This window comes from Puma concolor, chromosome A1 (assembly GCF_028749965.1).
Source record: "Puma concolor isolate L17-30 chromosome A1, mPumCon1.1.hap2, whole genome shotgun sequence".
Lineage (NCBI taxonomy): Eukaryota > Metazoa > Chordata > Mammalia > Carnivora > Felidae > Puma > Puma concolor.
The window spans coordinates 82916852-82937581 of NC_141667.1; the positions used below are offsets into that span (position 1 = coordinate 82916852).

A 20730-nucleotide genomic window follows, 5' to 3' on the forward strand; every position below is an offset into this window, starting at 1 on the left:
ATGACCTGAGCTGAAGTCAGATGCTTATCTGACTGAGCCACCCAGGCACCCTGTGGTTTCTAATACTATTCTTAAAAGCAGTAATGGTCTTCTTGGGAACAAGTTGATTGTATGCTTTGTGTCAGGGAAAAATAAAGGGGTCAGAAACATTTTATTGCTGGAGGTAATATTTGTTTCGGAGGTAACTGAAAGTTTTGAAAAAGGAAAGCAATGTAAAAATCATGAAGGGAAGCAAAGTCATCAAATTGTAACTATTTCAGCATTAAAAGGAAACAAAGATGATATTAATTAGGAACTGGTTGAGTCTGTTGGAAAAAGCTATGAATTTATGACAATACTGAAAGGAGAAATATGCAAAGGGCACTAAAGCATTATTGTAATGCACACTTGAAATTTTTTTTTTTTAACGTTTATTTATTTTTTTGGGACAGAGAGAGACAGAGCATGAACGGGGGAGGGGCAGAGAGAGAGGGAGACACAGAATCAGAAACAGGCTCCAGGCTCTGAGCCATCAGCCCAGAGCCCGACGCGGGGCTCGAACTCACGGACCGCGAGATCGTGACCTGGCTGAAGTCGGCCGCTTAACCGACTGCGCCACCCAGGCGCCCCTTGAATTTTTTTAAAATACCGTTTATCATAAATGCTGTATTTATAATGATATTCAAATTCAAATGATACAATCCTACAGGAGAATTTTGATTAACCGTTTATCAATTACAAATAGACTTATTTCTCTACAGAGGAAAATATTTAGAAAGGCAATGTTATAAAAGAGGAGAAGTTTGAACGGATCAATCTAGTATAGTGTTTGGGGGAATGAATCAAGATTAGTTAACAGAAAGATCCGAATAAAGCCAGTGAATCCAGGCCAACAAGTACAGATCACCAAGACTTTGTAAAGGCACAAAGTACAGAGAGGGAAGCTCCATAATGTTAATGTCTTGCATCTGCAAAAATTAGAGTCCTTAATACACTGAATGACTATTAGATGAAATTTCAGTATAGTGTGCATGTCCCACTGCTGTTTGCCCTGGCATTATGCCTCACTTTATGATTATAAATTATGAGAGAAAACACAGTAAACTGTAATCAGAAGTAAAACTAGACATTCTAGCTGCTCCAACTTAAGGAGGAGTGGGGAAGAAGAATCAGCGAAGCAAAGCATAAGATCGCAAGAGAAATTGAATCTGTATGTGCAAGAGCTTTGGCTATGGCAGATAATTGTGGTTTCTCTCCCTGGTGTGCTCGAAACCTAGATATAATATCAAGTGATAGCACCTGTGTGTGATTTTGCTTATTTTACCCACCACATAATTACTTTTAAGGGTTTCTCTACCCTAAACTGGCTTGGAATTGCAGCAATTCTAGCAGCCCGCAACTTAGATTGTTTTCTGGACTGTTAGTATTGACTAGGAAGGTTGAGACAAAAGGTAGGCTAATGGGACTTTTTCAGTAAAGTTAACAGATTTTAAGAAAGTTTTTTAATGTTTATTTTTGAGAGAGAGAGCACGAGTTAGGGACAGACAGAGAGGGGAAGGGACAGACAGGGAAGGAGAGAGAATCTGAAGCAGGTTCCAAGCTGTCAGCACAGAGCCCAATGTAGGGCTCATACCCATGAACTTTGAGATCATGACCTGAGCCAAAGTCAGATGCCCAACTGACTGAGCCACCCAGGCACCCCAGTAAAGTTAACAGATTAAACCACAATAAGACACCAGATCTGCAGAAATACATCCCCATTGACAGACTAGAACAGCTTTTGGTTATCTCCAATGACAAATGCTCAACAGTAAAAAGAGTATTCAACTTTAATGACAAAAACAGCAATAATAAAATTATTTCTTCAGTATAAAAGTTGATGCATTTAAAGTTGATGCACAAAAGTTGATGCATAAAAATGATACATAGTACTTTAGCTCTTCAACAGATGCATGTTGCTCATTGTAGACCAAAAAAAAAAAAAAAAAAAATCCGTGTAAAAGATGTTTTGTGTTTATATATTTAGACTCAATAAATAGAGGTTCAAAGTTCCTTATTTGTGTTATGAACCATTAGTTTCCCCTAAGTCACATACAAAAAAGCCAGAATAGCCCATAAAATTACTTAAAGCAATAATGGCAACTATACTTGCCTGTTGCCTGGAATGCAGTCTAACCGCATTGTAAGTAATTTCTCTGTGGTTCACCTTCTGGTCCAGCAGGGAAAGATCTACATGTCATATGTTTTGCTAATGCCACGATTTTCTTCTGTCAGAATGTTCATGGAAGTTTTTAAGTTTTTACAAGTAAAAGTTCCTTAAGCTTGTTTATTAGTATATAGGATATCTTATTTTCTTACATTGCACAATGCATTATGTATGTATGCATTATCACTTAAGATTTTAAAGTAAACTGGAGAAATATTTGTAACAGTTTTGAGTAAGAATTATTGTTTGAATTATTCAAACACTGAATAATATTTGAATAAGAACTGTTTGCTTTTGAAAGTGCCCTTAAAAAAAATCAATGCAAAAATAAATAAACGCAGAGAGAAAAATGAAAAATGTAGATCTTCTGGCTAGTAACTTAAATTCTAGATATTTATGCTAAGGCAAAAATCATATATTTATTCAAAGATTTAGGTACATGGGGTGGGATGTAATTATCAGACACTGAGTATATGCATAGGACCATGCATAATGTACTGTTATGCGGTACTTGGTCTCGGCCTGAAGTAGATTTTAATGATCCACTGGAGAATCACACATCAGTCACTTTTCAGAGGCTTATTTTCCAGAAAAGAGAACCCATGCGAAACCCATCCAAAATCAGAATGGCTGTTGCTCTAGCGAAGATCAACCGAGGAACATTAATTCAAGGATTAAGCAGCATATCCAGATCTTCCAAATCAGTGGCCAAACTTCTGCAGCCTCAACTTGCTTGTAGACTTTTAGAATTAAGGGACATGTCGCATCGTTTGCTGAGGGAGCTTAATGCACAAAAGCAACCCGTATGTAACATGCAGGTGAGTCAATACTGCATGTGCACAAGATATGAAATTGCAAGATCTGAAAAATGAAAATGTAGCACATTTGGTTGTCCTACATGTAAAACATGAATATTTGGATAAGAAATGAATGGTTTGGCCTTTTTCCAATATGGCATATATATTCTGGTTAAAGTAAATCTGAAAGAGGAAGTAATGTGGACTTTTTTCCTACTTTGTTACGTGACTTAAATATATGAAACTGTAAATTTTAGATGGTTCAACCTAAATATTAGCATACAAATTACCACTTATAGCAAACCTAAAACTAATCGTATAACAAGCCTTAAAAATAATTTTGTTCCTTTTTCCTCATAACCTTGCTATGTTTCCAAGAAAGTCTTTGTTTGACTTAACATATTTGAGTACATTCAACTATAAACTCATTTTGATAGACCCATCAACATCCAAGTATATTTCAAATTACATGTTCTACATGGTTTTGTTGAGGGTCTGTTATATTTCATTAAGAATAGCAGCTCTTAAAACTTTTTCAGGACGAGTTTCCTTTTTTCTAAACTTTATGGGGTAGAACTCTGAGTTTTTCCATCTGGGCATTATTCAAAGCATTCTAAATGTTTGCTACAAAAGATTTGGAATCCTGCAAGTCTGGTACCTAAACCCCAGAGTGGGTCATTTTGACTCTGTTGTTGAAGGGAGAAAAACTCTCACTCAAACGGATTTAAGCCAGAAAGATGTATTAGTTTACATAGTTGAGCAATCCAGAGTAGATGAGGCTTCAGGATATATATAGGTGCTCAAGTGATGCCTTCAGGGTCCTGTTTTTCTCTTTTCCCCTATCTCCTGGCTCTGCTTCCTCTGTGTAGACTCCATTCCCGGACTGACTTTTCCCTTCATGGCTACAAGGTGATTTGCAGCTTTCCCAGAACTCCCATCCTTCCAGGTTCAATTAGAGCAGCAAAGAATGAAAGTTCTTGACCCAGCATTCCTGGACAAGTCCTGAGTTTCACTCTTGGAGGTGGGCTTACCTCTAAACCAGGGAAATGGGATGCACTGACTGGCCTAGGACTTGATTGCCTATTTTTTCTCTGCAGTGGAGGTTGGAGCTCCATCCAGATCACATGACCAGAGAATGGGGGAAAGGATGAATCATCAAACAAAATTTGGGCTCTTTTGAAAAGATGAGTGAGCAAATGGATGATGGATTGTTAGAATCAACACAATATCCATTACATAGGAATCTCTCTTTAATCAAAGATTTTAACATTTTCAGAAATAACTGGATAGTTCAATTATGAATTGCTTGAGATAGCAATTATAAAAAGCTCCCTTATAATACCTGATGTTTGAGAAAGTAAAAAATGCTTTGTTTGTTAACTACTGGTTTCTCTAAGTATTCCTGTATCTTTAGGTTGTCAGAAAGAAATGTCGCTGAGCTGTATAATTGACATAAGTGTTCTTTGAAGAATATTTCTGTATTTATTATGAAATCACATTTAAAGACACTATCCATTATGTTATTTAATCTTTCTTTTTGCTCCTCTTTGGTAAGTTAGAACTGAAGAAGAATCTGTGATTTTACACTCTTTTGAAACTAACAAATTAGCCTGCCACAGGTATACACACACACACACACACACACACACACACACACGCACACACACTGACCGACTGACAGACACACAAGACTCCCTTGAATCAGGGACAGAGATTGTTTATTGTCTACTGCAAAAGCAGCAGCCAGAGCAATGTCTTGTGTCATTCCCATACCCCCTCCGTTCCCTCAGCACAATGTGATGAGAGCCACATGATACCTATGCATATAGTGAGTTGCATCACAGGAGAGGAGCCTGAAATTAGGAGACTCAGCTTTTATAGGAGTGTTGGTGGGGCACCTGAGTGGCTCAGTCAATTAGGCGTCCAAATCTTGGTTTTGGGGTTGTGATATCACAGTTGGTGGGTTTGAGCCCCATGCAGAGGCTGCTTGGGATTCTCTGTCTCTCCCTCTCTCTCTGCCCCTCCCATGCTTGCACTTTCTCTCTCTCTCTCAAAATAAATAAATAAACTTAAAAAAAAAAAAAAAAAGGATGTTGGTGTATCTGCCCAGCCTTGGGAGGAGGGGTGGGAAGGGAGAGAAAGACAGAGAGGTTTGGGGAGAGAAGCAAATGTCTCCAGAGGGGGAAGTTGAAGGCTCTTGGGAAGTACATCTCTAAATCCCTCCAGAGTAACATATTTTCTCTAGCTTCAAAAACTGTTTCCTATTCAAACATGTGCTTTGTTCAGAAGGTCCAATCTGTACAGGAATGAGAGACATCCATGGAAGAATTGTCTTCCAATACTCATGAAGATTCAATGGCAGGAAAATAATCTATCTTTCTAGTTGAATTTGTGTTTCCTTTTATCTAGTCATAAGAACTAAGAAACATCACACATTTGCCTTTTTGCCCTGACAGTGAATTTCACAGGTAAATTTAGAGCTTAGTTGTGATAACTTATTCCAAGAACCTGAAGTGAGAGAAGCAGGGTGATGGAGTAAATGACCTGTCCAAGGTCCATATGCTGACTGTGACAGTCTCTTTGACATCATTTCAAAATCAACACCTATGAAATTTCTTCTCCTTTGCTCTTGTTCTAATTGTCTTAGAATATAGCATTAATTTTTAAAATTCTTACTGATAAAATATTTCAAAACATATATTGGGGCGCCTGGGTGGCGCAGTTGGTTAAGCGTCCGACTTCAGCCAGGTCACAATCTCGCGGTCTGGGAGTTCGAGCCCCGCGTCGGGCTCTGGGCTGATGGCTCAGAGCCTGGAGCCTGTTTCTGATTCTGTGTCTCCCTCTCTCTCTGCCCCTGCCCCGTTCATGCTCTGTCTCTCTCTGTCCCAAAAATAAATAAACGTTGAAAAAAAAATTAAAAAAAAAAAACATATAAAAGGTAGTTTATCAGAAGTCCTATCCAAATTTAAATTGGTAGTAATATTTTGCAATGTTACCTTCAGATATCTCCTCTATAAAAAGAAATATAATTAACTATGTCCCAATCCATTCCCCATTTTTTCTCTACCAAAGGAAATCATTATCCTGAAGTTGATGTGAGCATTTCTATGCATACTTTCATATTTTCACTACATTTGTACAATCTATTATTCTTCATATATTTAAAATTTATATAAATGATACACTATACTCATCCTTCTGTAACTTTCTTTTTTCACTCAACATTTTTTTCAAACGTTTATTTTGAGAGAGAGCGTGCGTGTGAGCGAGTGGGGGAGGGGCAGAGAGAGGGAGAGAGAGAGAATACCAAGCAGGCTCTGTGCTGACAGCAGAGGGCTCAATCTCACGAACCATGAGATCATGACCTGAACCAAAATCAAGAGCCAAACACTGAAATGACTGAGCCATTTAGGCACCTGTACTCAACATTTTTTATATGAATAGCTATGGTTTATTATTTTATTTTGTTTGTGGTATCCCACAACTGTTTTTATTACAAACAGTATTTCAATGAACACTCTTGTAAATGGCTCCTTATCCATGTGTGTAAGATGCTCTCCAAGGGTACATCTAGAAGAGGCATTACTGGGTTATGAGGGATGCACATCTTCAATTGTATTAGCTGTTGTCAAAATGCTTTTCCCTTGTGAATCATAGTGATTCTTGAATCTGAGGATAATTTCTTCAATTCTAGAAAATTCTTAGCTATTGTTTGTTCAAATATTGCCTCTTTCTCATTTTCTCTAATCTCTTATTCTGGAATATCTATTCAATATACCTTGGACATTTTCATTTTATTCTTTATGTCTATTTACCTTCCTCATATTTTCCTTTCACTTACCTCTTTTTCATACCTGCTGGGCAATATACTCACACACTTACTGCTCCACCTTTTTGTTCCTAGCACAGGGAATCTTTCTTAAAAAAAAAAATGTTTATTTCTTTGAGAGAGAGAGAGAGAGAGAGGGAGAAAGAACATGAGGGGGAGGGGCAGAGAGAGAGAGAGGGAGAGAGAATCCCTAGCAGGCTCTGCACCACCGGCACAGAGCCTGATGCGGGGCTCCATCCCATGAACCATGAGATCATGACTCGAACCAAAATCAAGTCAGATGCTAAACCAACTGAGCCACCCAGGCACTCCAGGAATCAATCTTTCTTTCTTTCTTTCTTTCTTTCTTTCTTTCTTTCTTTCTTTCTTTCTTCTCCCTCCCTTCCTCCCTTCCTTCCTTATTTTTTTCTTTTCTTTTTTTTTTCCAAATGCAGTCTTGTATTACATTTTGGAGTTTGATTTTATATAAAATTTCTAGGTATGTGGGGGAAGGGGAGGGAGTTCCACATTAGCTCAGTCTGCCATACTACTAGAACCAGATATCCTTCAGCTTTGCTTAGTATCTTTTTTATGAGTTTTAATAGAAGACCATTAAATTTCTTTCTGGAAGTAAGTGAATTATTATTCTACTTTTTCCATTTATTCAACACATATTTATTGAAAATCGACATGTAAGATCACTAGTTTAGATACTAGGATTCATAGATGTCTTGCCTTTGCCCTATATGGACTGTGGGGACGATAGGCAAATAAGCAGTGTCAGTGGAGTGTAGTAAGTGCATAATCAGAGAGTGCAAAGTGTACTCTGGAAGCGGCAACAAGGAGCATGTAATTCCAAAGAGTAGTTGGTGCAGGCTTTCGAGAAGATAATACCAGATCTTGAGGGAGGAGATATTAAGCAAGTGAAGAACTAGGAGAATTATTCCCAGAAGTGAACATCGTATAGTAAGATGCTAAGGTGAGAGAGAACATGACTTATTTAGGAAAGGTAAGAAGTTCCACATCGCAAGAGTGAGACAAGTGGGAACAGCCTTCGGTCAGAGATTCCAGGGTCCTCGAGGGTTAGGAATGAGGAATAAGCTATACTTCAATAATATGTATTAGTTAGGGTGGAGAATCAGAATTGCTGCTGAGAGGAAATTAAGTTGTAACAAGCAAGAAAACAACATATCTCAAATATAAAAGTCTCAGTGAGGAGGGAATAGAAGTATGAATAGTGAAGACAATGGTCTAGAGAGTGAAAGTAACAACAGAGTAATGCAAGAAGTGTGATGGAGGTCAATGGATTGGTCTGGGAATGGAGTATATCCATGGTGTCAGTGTACCAGAGAGGTACGAGTGAGTTACACCAGCCCTGGTATATACATTGCTTGGTTGTCTTTCCACAGTGACAGAGTTTAGCTTACCCAGAGTGGATTCCAGCATGAATTCCTTCAAGGATTGCCAGGCTGCCTGTGTCAAGGTAGAACTTCCTGGTGTGCAGAGAAGTAAAAGGAGTGAAATCTGGAATTGCTATGCAAGGGGATATGCTTGTTGATGCATGGAGGACATCATTTTATGTAGGAAGATAAGCAGACTAGATAATCTGAAAGTGTGTGTTAAAGATCCTCTTTATGTGCTCTGTTTTGTCACTGATCTGAGGATAATTAATGATAGAAAGATATTTTTGTACATAGAGCACCTTAAATGGTTCTACCAATACTCTTGTTGGATATTATGTAGCTGGGAATGCCAGTCAGATTACTCCTTCAAGAACACATAATAGAGAAGCATTTTTTCATTAGGACACTGACTATGACTAGGATAGTATTTCAGCCTTCTGATGTGGTCTGGGATGAAGCATACAGTAATAGTCTCCTCAAGATAACTAGAGCATGAATGTTGTTACAGGAGCTCCCTTGACTTTCTGGTTCTGTGCTCAGACCTAGAGTAAGTCTTATATATGTTAACATATTCAAAGATATTGAGCCCAATATGAACTATCCAAAGACCCAATTGATGCAAGTGACCTGAAGAGATCCCAATGGCTTTTGTAACATGAGCACATAGTTCAAGTCTGCCTTCTCCAGCTGGCCATCTTGTTGAAAGAGACTTCCTTTGCACCTGTCTTTATGGGTGGGGTGCTGAGTCAAGTTGCTCCTCAAATCCTTCCAGGTTATGCAGGGTTGAGATTATAGCAAGATATCTGCTAGTCCTAAAAGGGCCTCCGGAATGGAAAACTCTGGTTAGATATTTCTTGGTAGTTTTCAACATCCCTAGCATCAGTACTTATGGAATGGTGCATCTGCTTAGCCTTGTAAGCTGTCTGGATGAGTAAAACTTGCAGCTACTTTAGGCTGCAGTGACCTAGATAATCAGCTTCAATGCTGACTCCAGCCAAGACACGTCAGTTCCCAGACATAGTTGTTGACTTTGGCAGGGCAGTGCAGGGCCACAGGACCAGGAGCTCTTCCTATGATAGAATCTTCCTTATAGTGGCATTAAGAGATGATGTGTAGGCACTGTGAAGTGGTGTAGGCAAGATACAGGCAAAGGGGAAGAAAACCCGCGGCATCTAAAATGCCTGTGATATATGTGGATCCAAGTGAACTTGTGTTCCCTTTTTCAGAATGAAGATCAGACACTTTTCTAAGTATAGTTTTTTCCTCATCCCCAACCCTTCAAGGTAGACTTCAGTTTGGGGGTTAAATTCAAACTTCACATATTCTGTGTAACAAATATGTGTGAACCTCAAAAATATCAAGAATCTCTACAGGTCTTCAGTGAGCCTATGGGGTAATCTTGGGTGGTATAATTCAAGACCTGAGGAGAAAGGACAATTCCTGGAAAGCAGACTACTTGGAATCTTGAAGACATACTTCTCCAGAGGTTGGGACATTTGAGCTTTAATAGGACTATGTAAGATCTTATTCAAAAACAATGTTACAGAGGATATTAATACTGGGTAAACGAAGTCAAATAGCTTTTTTTACTGTGCACTGCTAGGAGGCTTCCCCGTGCTCATGAATACTGTGTTTTACTCAAGCAAAGACATGGTCATGTAGCTTTTCCAAACTTACAGGAAAGACTTTTTTTCTGGACCTATTAACCCGTCAGTGCTTCTTGCAACACTTACTTGTGAATCATGGAGTTCAAGTTTCCCCCCATTACTCCCTGGACATCCTTCTTCAAGGTGGTTTTGAGCAACATAAACTAAGTTGGGCCTGGTGGTTCTTTATCCTTCAGGTCATCTATAAGTGGATCTTTATTATTTTCTAAACTATTTACTGTTTGCGTTTTTGTGATTTATCTCAGTATGACTGAAAATAAGATAATCACAGATACTCCTTTAATGAGATGAGGCAAAGTTATGTGGCAAAATTTCATTAAACATCGAAATGTTTTTACTGTTGAAATATCCATGTATCTGATATGTTAGTATGACCATATAACCTATCCACATATCTTATATATCCAAATATCTTACACACATATTAACATTAATATTAAAAGTTCAAACAAATATATGGCCATAATACTGATATCAAGATGCTTTCAAATTTGCAAATAAAACTAATACAATAAGTTAGGATAAATTTTTTTTAAATGGCTGAGGTAATCTAAATAAAACCTTTGATATAGAAAGGTCTCCTGTTTATTTGTTTTATCATACTCTATTCCTGCTTAGAACAAGCCAAAAAGGAAACAGCATGGTTTATATATGAAAAACATGTATTGGAAGTGGATCATAAAATTGAAAAATGGCTACCTGCCAGTAGCCACATAAATTTTGGATGAAATGTGTTTTCCACAGGAATGATTTGTTACGGGAATAGCAAGTATTTATCAAAAGCATTAAAAGGATGAAAAACTAACTCAAGCAATATACAGATTCATCATTCAGAAGCATAACGTATATCAGATATAGAATCTATTTTGAAACTTTGAAAAGTAATCAGTTTTAATTACTTTAGGTGAAGGACAAAAATCTGGAAAAAAATAGAAACGATAATTTCTCATGCATGCAGATGCCACTTTTACTTTTATTGTATATGGCCTACGAATTATTGAATATGGACCCCCCCCCCCCACTGTACTCATGAATCTTTTACTCTGCCAGGAGGCATTTTGTTGGAGTGTATCTGTTTTCTTTCCTAACATCAGCTCTCTACTTGTATGTTTGTCTCCCTGTAGCCTAATAGTGGGATTCAAAGGCACACTATCAATTTGATTCTTCTAGCAAGAGGGAAAGAGCAGCAGCTGCTTTGTTTCCTGGAAACTCTTTCCAGAAGCCAGGAACTCTGGGAAGTTTTCCAGACTGACTTACGGAGTGTGGGCTAAAACTCCCCCTACCTGTCTCTGTATTTAGGAGTTAGTACGGGCCTGGAAAACAAGGAAGGAGAAGGAACTCCTCCCCACCACTCCCACCTCCATCTCTCAACTAGTAGGCTAGAAGTAGGCTAGAGAATGTTCTTGGCGTCAGCATTCCATAAATCACTTAAGGGAGAGAGGAAGGTAAATTGTGATGGGCAATTTTGTTCTTCATTCCGCAGTGGTAGCAGTAAGCAAAAACTGAAGATACTACAAGCACTTAGATAGAACACAGTGCCATACAAATGTTTGTTCAACAAAGTGGTATTACGCATCCTTCAGAAGCACCTTTTAAAAGGCTATAATATGCCATTAAGTAGATACAGCTTATTTTACCTAACCGTCCTGCTATCAATTGTTCCAGTTTTTCAATGTTTTAAATAACATACACATACATGCTGTTCTTTCTAGTTTGTATGCATTTTTACTGTGTATTTACACGATTTTATTAGCTACAGCCTGTACCTTTGGGAGTTACTGAAGCCACTGAGTGTCTTGGCACTTACCTCAGAGGAGCATGGCTAACTGCCACTACACTGCTGAATGGGAAAGGAATGTTTTTCCTAATGTCCTCATTTCATATCCTACTCAAGGCAACAGAGGTGACCGAGAAGAGACTACAGTTCCCTTAAACTAAATATATTCTGTTATGTTTGAGGCAGGGACAGCTACCACCTGAAGCTAGAAACATCTGAGAGACAAATTCGTTATTGGTGTAAACCTCTGTTTCAAAATGCATGCTGGATGTGAGCACAGAGCATTCCCTGAAGCTTAATGTTCATCTAAGGTTAATGCTGGCCTTCAGCAGTCTCATGATTAACATTTCCAAGCAGGTCATTAATCTGCAGGAAATCCTTAGTATTTCAATTGCTGCTTGCCTAATGAAGAGGTGAATAATTTAGTAAAGGATGATTACATGAATTTGAACAAAGAAAAGACTGTTTTTCTAACAACATGCACAGTGGCACCCCCTAGTGAGCACACTTGTTAAATGTAAAAAAGTTAAAGTAATTTAGATTTTAGAAATGCAAGGTTTTTTATAGATCTTTCAAAGGTTTTTATAGATCTGTCATAGCAAAAGAAAGTACCTTTTTGTAAAAAAAAAAAAAAAAAAACAAAGAGAAAAATAAACCAAAATATTTTCTGAATGTGAAAAAAACCCAGATAGATCCAGTAGATAACTTTTTTTGGAAAGAAATATTGAAATTCTCATTTTACAATAACATGGTAAAATTTAACATTGTAATACTGAAAACTTTTATTATAATAAGAAAACTCTTCTGTTTTTGCAGGTCAGAAGGGGTTCTTTGTTCGAAATCATTTCTTTTCCAGCAAAGACTGCTTTAACTAGCATCATGTATGCTTCATATGCAGCACTAATTTATTTGGTGAGTTAAGAAAATTATTACAATCTAGATATAAATATACTTATTTCATGTATGTTAAAGATATAGATATATATTATAAATTCATAAACCAAGGTACTATTCTCTTGTTACACAATTTTACATTAAAAATTTACTCTTCTAAAATAAAATTACTTTTCTGAGGTAAAGTCAACCCATTTCTGACCCAAGTCAATTCACCAAAAACTAATTTGCTTAAATAACTAAAATTATTTTTATAATGTTTATTATGATTTGTTCAAAATGTTTTGGTTTTACTTTCACTTAGCTATGGTTTTGTTTCAGCCATTGTGCCATGGTTGGCTAAAGTTCAGCATTCCATCAATTAGGTCCATGATATAGGGAATACAAATATTAGTGTATTTTGAATTACAAGTGTTGTAATTCAAAAGTGTTCATTACAAAGTGTGACAAAACTATAAAGGGTTTTATAAATTATAAGGGGTTATTTTCTTTTAATCATTGCCATTTATACTTACCTTTAAATTTTTTTTTAAAAAAAGTATAACACACAAAGACAGAAAACTACACAGCTTGATGAATTCTCACAAAAGCTATTAATCTACCTACCAAACACACATTGAGAAACAAAATGTAATCATCATTCTAGAAGCTTCTTTCTTGTTCCCCTCACAAATCACTTGCCTCTTATATAAAAGTAACCATTATTTTGACTTCTAACACTAAAGACAGTTTTCTGTAAATTGTATATAAGTGAAATAATATACTACATATTCTTTTATATTTGTCCTTTTTTGCTCAACATTATCATTATGAGATTTATTGTGTATAGTAGTAGTTTGTTGATTTTCATTGCTGTGTATTATTCCATTTGTTGAAATATATATATATGTGTGTATATATATAGAACATATATGTATTCAATATATGTGCCACTATCCATTTTGTGGTTTGAATTGTATATTACTATATAAATATAATATTATAATAATATAACATGATGTATTTTATATAATATATGAATTTAATATTATATAGCATTATAATATAATATATAACAATATATATTATAACTATAATATATAGTTTATATTATATAAACATAACGTTATATTTATATATTACATAAATATATTAATAATATAAATATATAATTATAATATGTTACATAATATATACTATTATTATATATTTTATATTACTTGTAGTTTTGGCCATTGTGAATATGGTTTATATGAATATTCTTGTGCATATGTTTTGGTAAAATTACTGGACCACCAGAATATGCACATGTTCATGTCTAGCAGATACTGCCAAACAGTCGGTATTGTCACTCTTTTCCATTTTAGCGATTCTTGTGGATATGTAGTATTATCACATTGTGGCTTTAGTTTGCATTTCCTTGATTGTTAATGAGATTGAGTTCATTTTTATGCACTAAGTGGACATTTGGATATCCTCTTTTGTGAATTTCTGTTAAAGTCTTCTATTTTTCTGTTCTATCTTTTTATTATTGATTTGTACTTTAAAAATATATTCTAGGAATAAACCCTCTTTTGGTTATTTCTTTTATTCAATGACTTCCTTTTCACTCTTTTAGCAGTGTCTTTAAAACAGAAGTTTTTAATTTGAATGTAGTTCAAGGTATTAATCTTTTCTTTATGTTAAGTGCTTTTTATGTCTTAATTAGGGAATCTTGACCTATACCCAAAGTCATGAAACTATTCCTCCTGATATATTCTGGGAACTTTTTTATTTTACCTTTCACTTTCAGATTTATAATCCATCTGGAATTGGTATCAGGTAAGGAACAAATTTTTCCTTCATGGGTATCCAACTGATCCAACTCAATTTATGGGGGGGGGGGGTACTTTTCCTATTGCCCCAGAATACTTCTTTTGTCATATATCAAGTTCCCTTATATATGCAGGTGTGTTTATAGACTCTCTGTTCTATTCAGTTGATCTATTTTTCTATTCTTAGATTCAATATTGTATTATTTACAAGAGCTTTATAAGTCTTGATAACTAGTAGAATAAGTCCTCCCTTCAATCCTTGTACATTGTCTATCCCTCTATTTGTTTAGGTCTTCTTTAATTTCTCAATAATTCTTATGGGTTTTTTGTTGTTGTTCAAGATCTTATATATTTTTGTTAATATTTTTTATCAGATTGAAACACACAATACTAAAGATTCAGTTTTTCCCATAATCTATAGATTCATTGTAGTCCCAATTTAAATATCAGCAGGTGTGTAAGTTGACTATTTTATTCTAAAATTTAGAGGGGAATGAAAAAGGTCAAGAAGAGCCAAGACATCATTGAAAAAAAAAAAGTAAAAGGACTTTTAAACATATTCATAGTTTTTTTTTAAATAACTGAACTTATAAATATTTTACAAGCATTTAAAACTTTTGAGAAATGCTCAATATCTTAAATGTGAATCTCATGCAAAAATGACATCCAACTGAGCTAGAATGCAAAAATGCTGCAAAAAATGGGTGGAATGAAATAGATATGGTAAAACTAAAACAAATTAGACTAACACCAAAATTAAACTCTAATTTCTCAAAGGCTTTTGAAATCATCCCACATGACTTGTCATGCTACAAATTTTCTAAGTAGGTAAAAGAAACAGTATTTTGGGGGACCTGATGATTGGTCATGTATCCAACCCAACGTCTAGGAGAGGCCAGGGCTGGAGTTATGATTTTGAAATCAAACAACATACATGTTGGAAGTTAATGCCCTGTGTATGGAACCACAGTGGAAAAAGTGAAAAGTCTGGAAATGGAAAGTCAAAAGAAATGTGAAAAATAGCAACATTTACGGTGAGCTAAGAGCAAATCTGTGAAGGAGACAAAAAAGGAATAATCAGAAAAGTAGGAAGAGAATCAGGAGAAAAAGTGTCAAGGAAATAGAGACTCAGGAAGTTGTGGGCAGTTAGGTGTCAAATACAAACAGAAAAAGTCAAGTAAAATAAAGTTGTGAAAAGTGTCTAGATCTAGTACAAAAGATGTTGGAGCCAACCATCTTGAGAACTATTTCAGTGATGCGACAGGATAAGGAGGACAGGAATAAGCTGGTTTCAGAGTGAAGAGGAGATGGTACAATGGAGGCCATGAATAGAGACTCTGGTTTGATCAAGAAAAGCCAGCATATATAGCAATCAAGAGGGAAACAGGGTGCCAGGGGTTTTTAATGTTTAATTTTAAGATGGAAGATACTGGAGCACATTCTAAGTTGCAGGGGAAGAGCCAGTCAAGAATGAGAGGCTGAAAAGGCAGGGGATTATTAATAGAGAACAGGTAGGCTATAGGTTAAAAAGAAACATAGAGGGGCACCTGGGTGGCGCAGTCGGTTAGGCGTCCGACTTCAGCCAGGTCACGATCTCACGGTCCGTGAGTTCGAGCCCCGCGTCAGGCTCTGGGCTGATGGCTCAGAGCCTGGAGCCTGTTTCCGATTCTGTGTCTCCCTCTCTCTCTGCCCCTCCCCCGTTCATGCTCTGTCTCTCTCTGTCCCAAAAATAAATAAACGTTGAAAAAAAAAAATTAAAAAAAAAATAAAAAAGAAACATAGATACTGATCTTGATCAAGACCCTTCATTTTCGGAGACTGGGGTAGAAGTGGTTATAATGGGCACAGATAAAATTTTGTAGGTGAGGGAAGAAGAAACACATCAAATAGGACAGGGCTTCCTAATCTTCTTTCACAGCACGGCATAGAAAATGATCACATATGGGGATAAATGAATGAAGCTGTTTGCAGCTGAAAGTGACGGACCTCAAAATTTTGTAGGTCCTGGTTGGGATATACTTGTATGCATGTAACAAAAAATAGCTGCCAGGGCCTTCATCAATGAAGACATTTAAATATCTCAGTTAATTAGAAGTCTAGAGTTAGGTGGTTCCCAGGTTTGTATGGTGGATCTACAATGTCATCATGAACCCAGGGCCTTTCCATTTTTCTCTTCTGCTACCTTGTTTGTTGTTTTTGATCCTTAGGTTTGTCACCTCATGGTCAGGCATCCTATCTATATCATTGTCCAAATTAGGAGGAAATGATGAAGAGCCTTCCTTTTTATATAGGAGAAAAACTTCCAAAAATCCCTCCTGACCTTCCCCCAGCAGACATATTTTATTTTATTTTTTGGCTAGAACAGGGTCAGGTGACTACATACTAACTACACGAAAGTGAAGGAAAGCATCAGTGGGATGCAGGCCAAGAGAGGAGGAGGCAGGAGGTCAGGAAGAACTTGTCAATCTAAGGCCCTTAATCTTTTCTCCATTACCCTCTTTAGGAAAATCTTCAAAGTGTTTATTGCCTGTTATGTCAGCTTTAGGCATCGCTTTGGTAAAATAAGCTGGTTAGGTATTCTCATATTTGTGGATTTCATTATTCTTGTTACTTGTCTTAAACACTAGGCATCATCATCTTCATTAGTAAACTTACAGAATAAGTTTACTGGATATAGTTCTTAGTGGTTCTCAATTTTCAAAGTTATATTTCTCTATGTGTTTTGTTTTGACACTCTTAAAGTACTGAATGGCATTTTTTTTTTTTTTTTGGAGGGAAAATGGATCGTGTGTTTGTTTAGAAATCATTGCTCCACTGGGTTACTAAATTCTTTCTAAAATGTTAATGCCCTTCCAATTGTACACATAGGTATAAGCAAAGTCTAGGGGGAAAAATTAAAAACAAAAACCTACTTTGAGATGTTAACATGTTTGGTGACAAATTTCATCTCCCAGAAAATGTTTCATTTAATTCAGGAGAATGAAAGAGTTTAATTAAATCAGGGAGTAAAGATGTAAGACAACTAATGAATTGAAGGGAAAAGAGGGAAAGCTTGTCTTTACTGAAGTATACCAGGCTTTAATTTTCTTTCTAGCTTATGATGTAATATATTTAGAACAAGGAAGCAATCTCTAGATGTTTATCATGTGCCAGGAAAGGAAGCGCTTCTTTATTAGAATTAAGTAGATTAATGGCTTTATGTTAAATATTTTATTGGATTTGTTAGTGGAAAGTTCAGTAGCTTAAGAAGAAACTTTACTTTTCAAACACATTTTTTTATTATTAGACAGTCTGTGTTAATGCTGTGCTGGAGAAGGTAAAGAAAATTTTCCAAGAAGAAGAATCCATAAGGCAAAACAGAAAGGAGAGTGAAAATCTTAGAAAAGCCTTTTCAGAGCCTGTGCTTTCTGAACCTACGTTTGATGAAGGTGAAATCAAAGCAAAACCTTACAGGTCATTACCGGAGAAACCAGACAGTATTTCGGATTGCTCCAAACTTCTTGCCAATAAGTTAAGTAACAAGATCCAGGTTTTACATTCTATGTTTGACCAATGCACTGAAATGAATGAATGAGCAAATCTGAACATAAATATCATTGAGTGGAGCTTAAGAGCTATCTATCTAATCACATTTCAACTGACAAAACTAAGAAACTAGTTTTCATATACTAATGCTCTGCTTTAGAAAAGGGGTAGGGAACTACTAAAATGTCATTCTCAAGTACTTATATAGTGGAGAAAATAAAATGAATCTTGATGTAGAATTTATGTATGACTATGATTTTAAAGTTTATTTATATATTTTCAGAGAGAGAGAGAGAGAGAGAGTGAGCGAGCAAGCACGTGCACATACATGAATAAGGGGCAGACAGAGAGGGAGAAAATCCCAAGCAGGCTGCGTGCTGTCAACGCAGAGCCTAACATAGGGCTCAAACTTATGAGATGTGAGATCATGACCTGAACCAAAATCAAGAGTCAGATGCTTAACCGACTGAGCCACCCAGGTGCCCCTATATGATATTTTTTAATGAACAAGAAAGTGTACCCTTTGGAGGGTTAGACTTTATGCTATGGTTTATAACATGGGTATATTTATAATGCATTTATGTTTTTATTACTGATTTGTTTAAAGTATCTTTCCAATTACAGTTGGCCCTTGAACATGGGTTTTAACTATGCAAACCTACTTATATGCAGATCTTTTTAAATAAATACATTATAGTACTGTAAATGTATATTCTCTTCCTTATGATTTTAATATTTTCTCTAGCTTACTTTAAGAATACAGTGTATGATACATAGAATATTCAAAAAGTGTGTTAATTGACTGTATGTAATCAGTCAGGCTTCTGGTTAACAGTAGACTATTAGTAGTTAAGTTTTGGGGGAGTCCAAAGTTTTATGTAGAATTTTGACTGTGAGGGGGATGGTACCCCCATCCCCTGCATTGTTCAAGGATCAACTGTATTTATCTGGAGGGAAAACACACTCTGTATCAAAATGATACATTACTTTTTCAGAGATAATAGGGATTTTTTTTTTTCTATATACAGGCTGCATAGTTTGAAACTGCCTGTTATCAATCCTTTTATAACTCATCGGTAGGAGTTGTAAGTCACGTATAATAAATTTATAAAACACAATATTGTTTCGAAATCTTACAGAAGATTTCTGTATGTAAGGATAGAATATGATATTTTTTATTTCCAGATTTAGAGGGACAAATTTAGAACCAGAAATCAAGTTAATGTTACTCATTGTTGCCACTGGCTTCTGAGAGAGAATGCTTCTGTAACTGGTCCTGCAAATGAGGGCCACTGTTTTGCCTGCAGAAGGTACTTAGGTTTCTTCCATGTGTTTTAAATTCTGGACACATGTTAAGACCTGACTGGTCATTGGAGGATCAGCACCTGATATAATAGGCGAAGATGTACCCATCCAGTGATGGTACATACATTTCCTGTACCTGGTAAATAGCTACTGCCATGAACAATATTTACAAAAAGTCCAGCCCTGGCTTTTTAGTAGTCTGAGAAATGAGTAACAAGTGTTATATTACCTCATGTTACCCATATTCCATCAGAAAAGGAAATGTAATATGTAGCAAAGGGCTCTGTAAGCAGACCCTTAATGATAAGTATTTTAGTCACTTATTATTTTTACAATAACCAAGGGAAAGAGTCCAGGTGGCCCCCTTAGAATGTTAAGTATTATGTTTGGAGCCTTAATTCAATCCTGTGCCACTAAGAAGATTACTGTGCTTTTGAGACAAAGTTCCAATTTTGACAAACAGCTTTTCTCACAGAATTCTCTGAATTCATAATCTGTTCATCCTGGTTCTGGTCCTTCTTATTCTTATATTCTACTATATGCTGCCGCATTTTAGATGATAAGCACCCAGAGTGTTCTGGTACAGTGTGGCACGAGGCAACCAGAATAGTGTTGGCCATAAATAACTGGAATTTAAAAACAGGGTGGACCAATTTAACATCAACCCTGCCTGTGAACTCAGCAGAAAGGACTCCGAGGAAGAACATCCTATATCTCTTCTCTGTAACATTTACACGGAATGCTTAGTTCTACACACATCACGAAATTCTGAAAAAAGAAGGAACACCTTTATTTGACAATTTCATCTAGGCACTCCCAGTACTTTGGCTCACTGAGTAAGAGACTTCACGTCCTTCATGTCTGGGAAGCAGCTGTGTGTATCTTCCTTACTTTAGGAGTGTCTGCCTTGACCAGAGAGAAAATGAGCCAAGACTTATGTGGTTTCAATGCGCAGTACATGAGGATTAAGGAGTGCACTTGTGACAAGCACCAGGTGTTGTATGTAAGTGTTGAATAAGTTTCTTATTTTTAAATGAAGCATGTAAATCAACCCCATTTTGGAGACATTTTTAAAGTATAAAAAGTCTGCTATGTATTTAGAAATATTGAATAGTTGAGATTTAAGTATTTCAGTGTATTTAAATTTTACTTTTAAAAAGTAAGAATAATAAATAGGGGAGATGGGGAGTGTGTGGAGGTATCAGTGAAATAAGAACGGAAATAAGAATGGAAGAATGCTGGTAATTGTTGAAGCTAGGTGATGAGAATTTGTTACACTATTTTGTTTAGTTTGTATATATTAAAACTTTTCCAAGATAAAGTCTACTACATCAAAATAAGGATTACCCCCCTCCCCAATGGTTCTTATTAGATCTTATTTTTACCTTTTTCAATGTGGTTACTGCAAATTATTTTCACCCTGAAAATGCACATTCCAAACCTATAACCTTCAGGTTCCAATCAGTCCAGAGGATTGGGTGAAATGTATTCTATAGATCTTAACAATAATCCTTACATCACTTTGAACTACTCAGATATATGTGATTTTTTTTAAAGTAAGTAATAAATGTGCCTG

At 36.2% G+C, this 20730-nt stretch overlaps 1 protein-coding gene across 2 annotated transcripts in view; it reads left to right on the plus strand.

Moving 5' to 3' along the window:
* The window catches only part of SPATA9 (spermatogenesis associated 9), a 29480-nt gene extending 11388 nt beyond the window's left edge, over positions 1-18092 (plus strand). For both annotated transcript variants that reach the window (XM_086695890.1, XM_025924947.2), the window contains exons 3-5: positions 2776-3003; positions 12454-12549; positions 17611-18092. In XM_086695890.1, the coding sequence (XP_086552016.1) occupies positions 2776-3003; positions 12454-12549; positions 17611-17898 (612 nt within the window). In that variant the 3' untranslated portion in view covers positions 17899-18092. The remainder of the gene's footprint in view (positions 1-2775; positions 3004-12453; positions 12550-17610) is intronic.
* The last annotated feature ends 2638 nt before the right edge of the window (positions 18093-20730 follow it).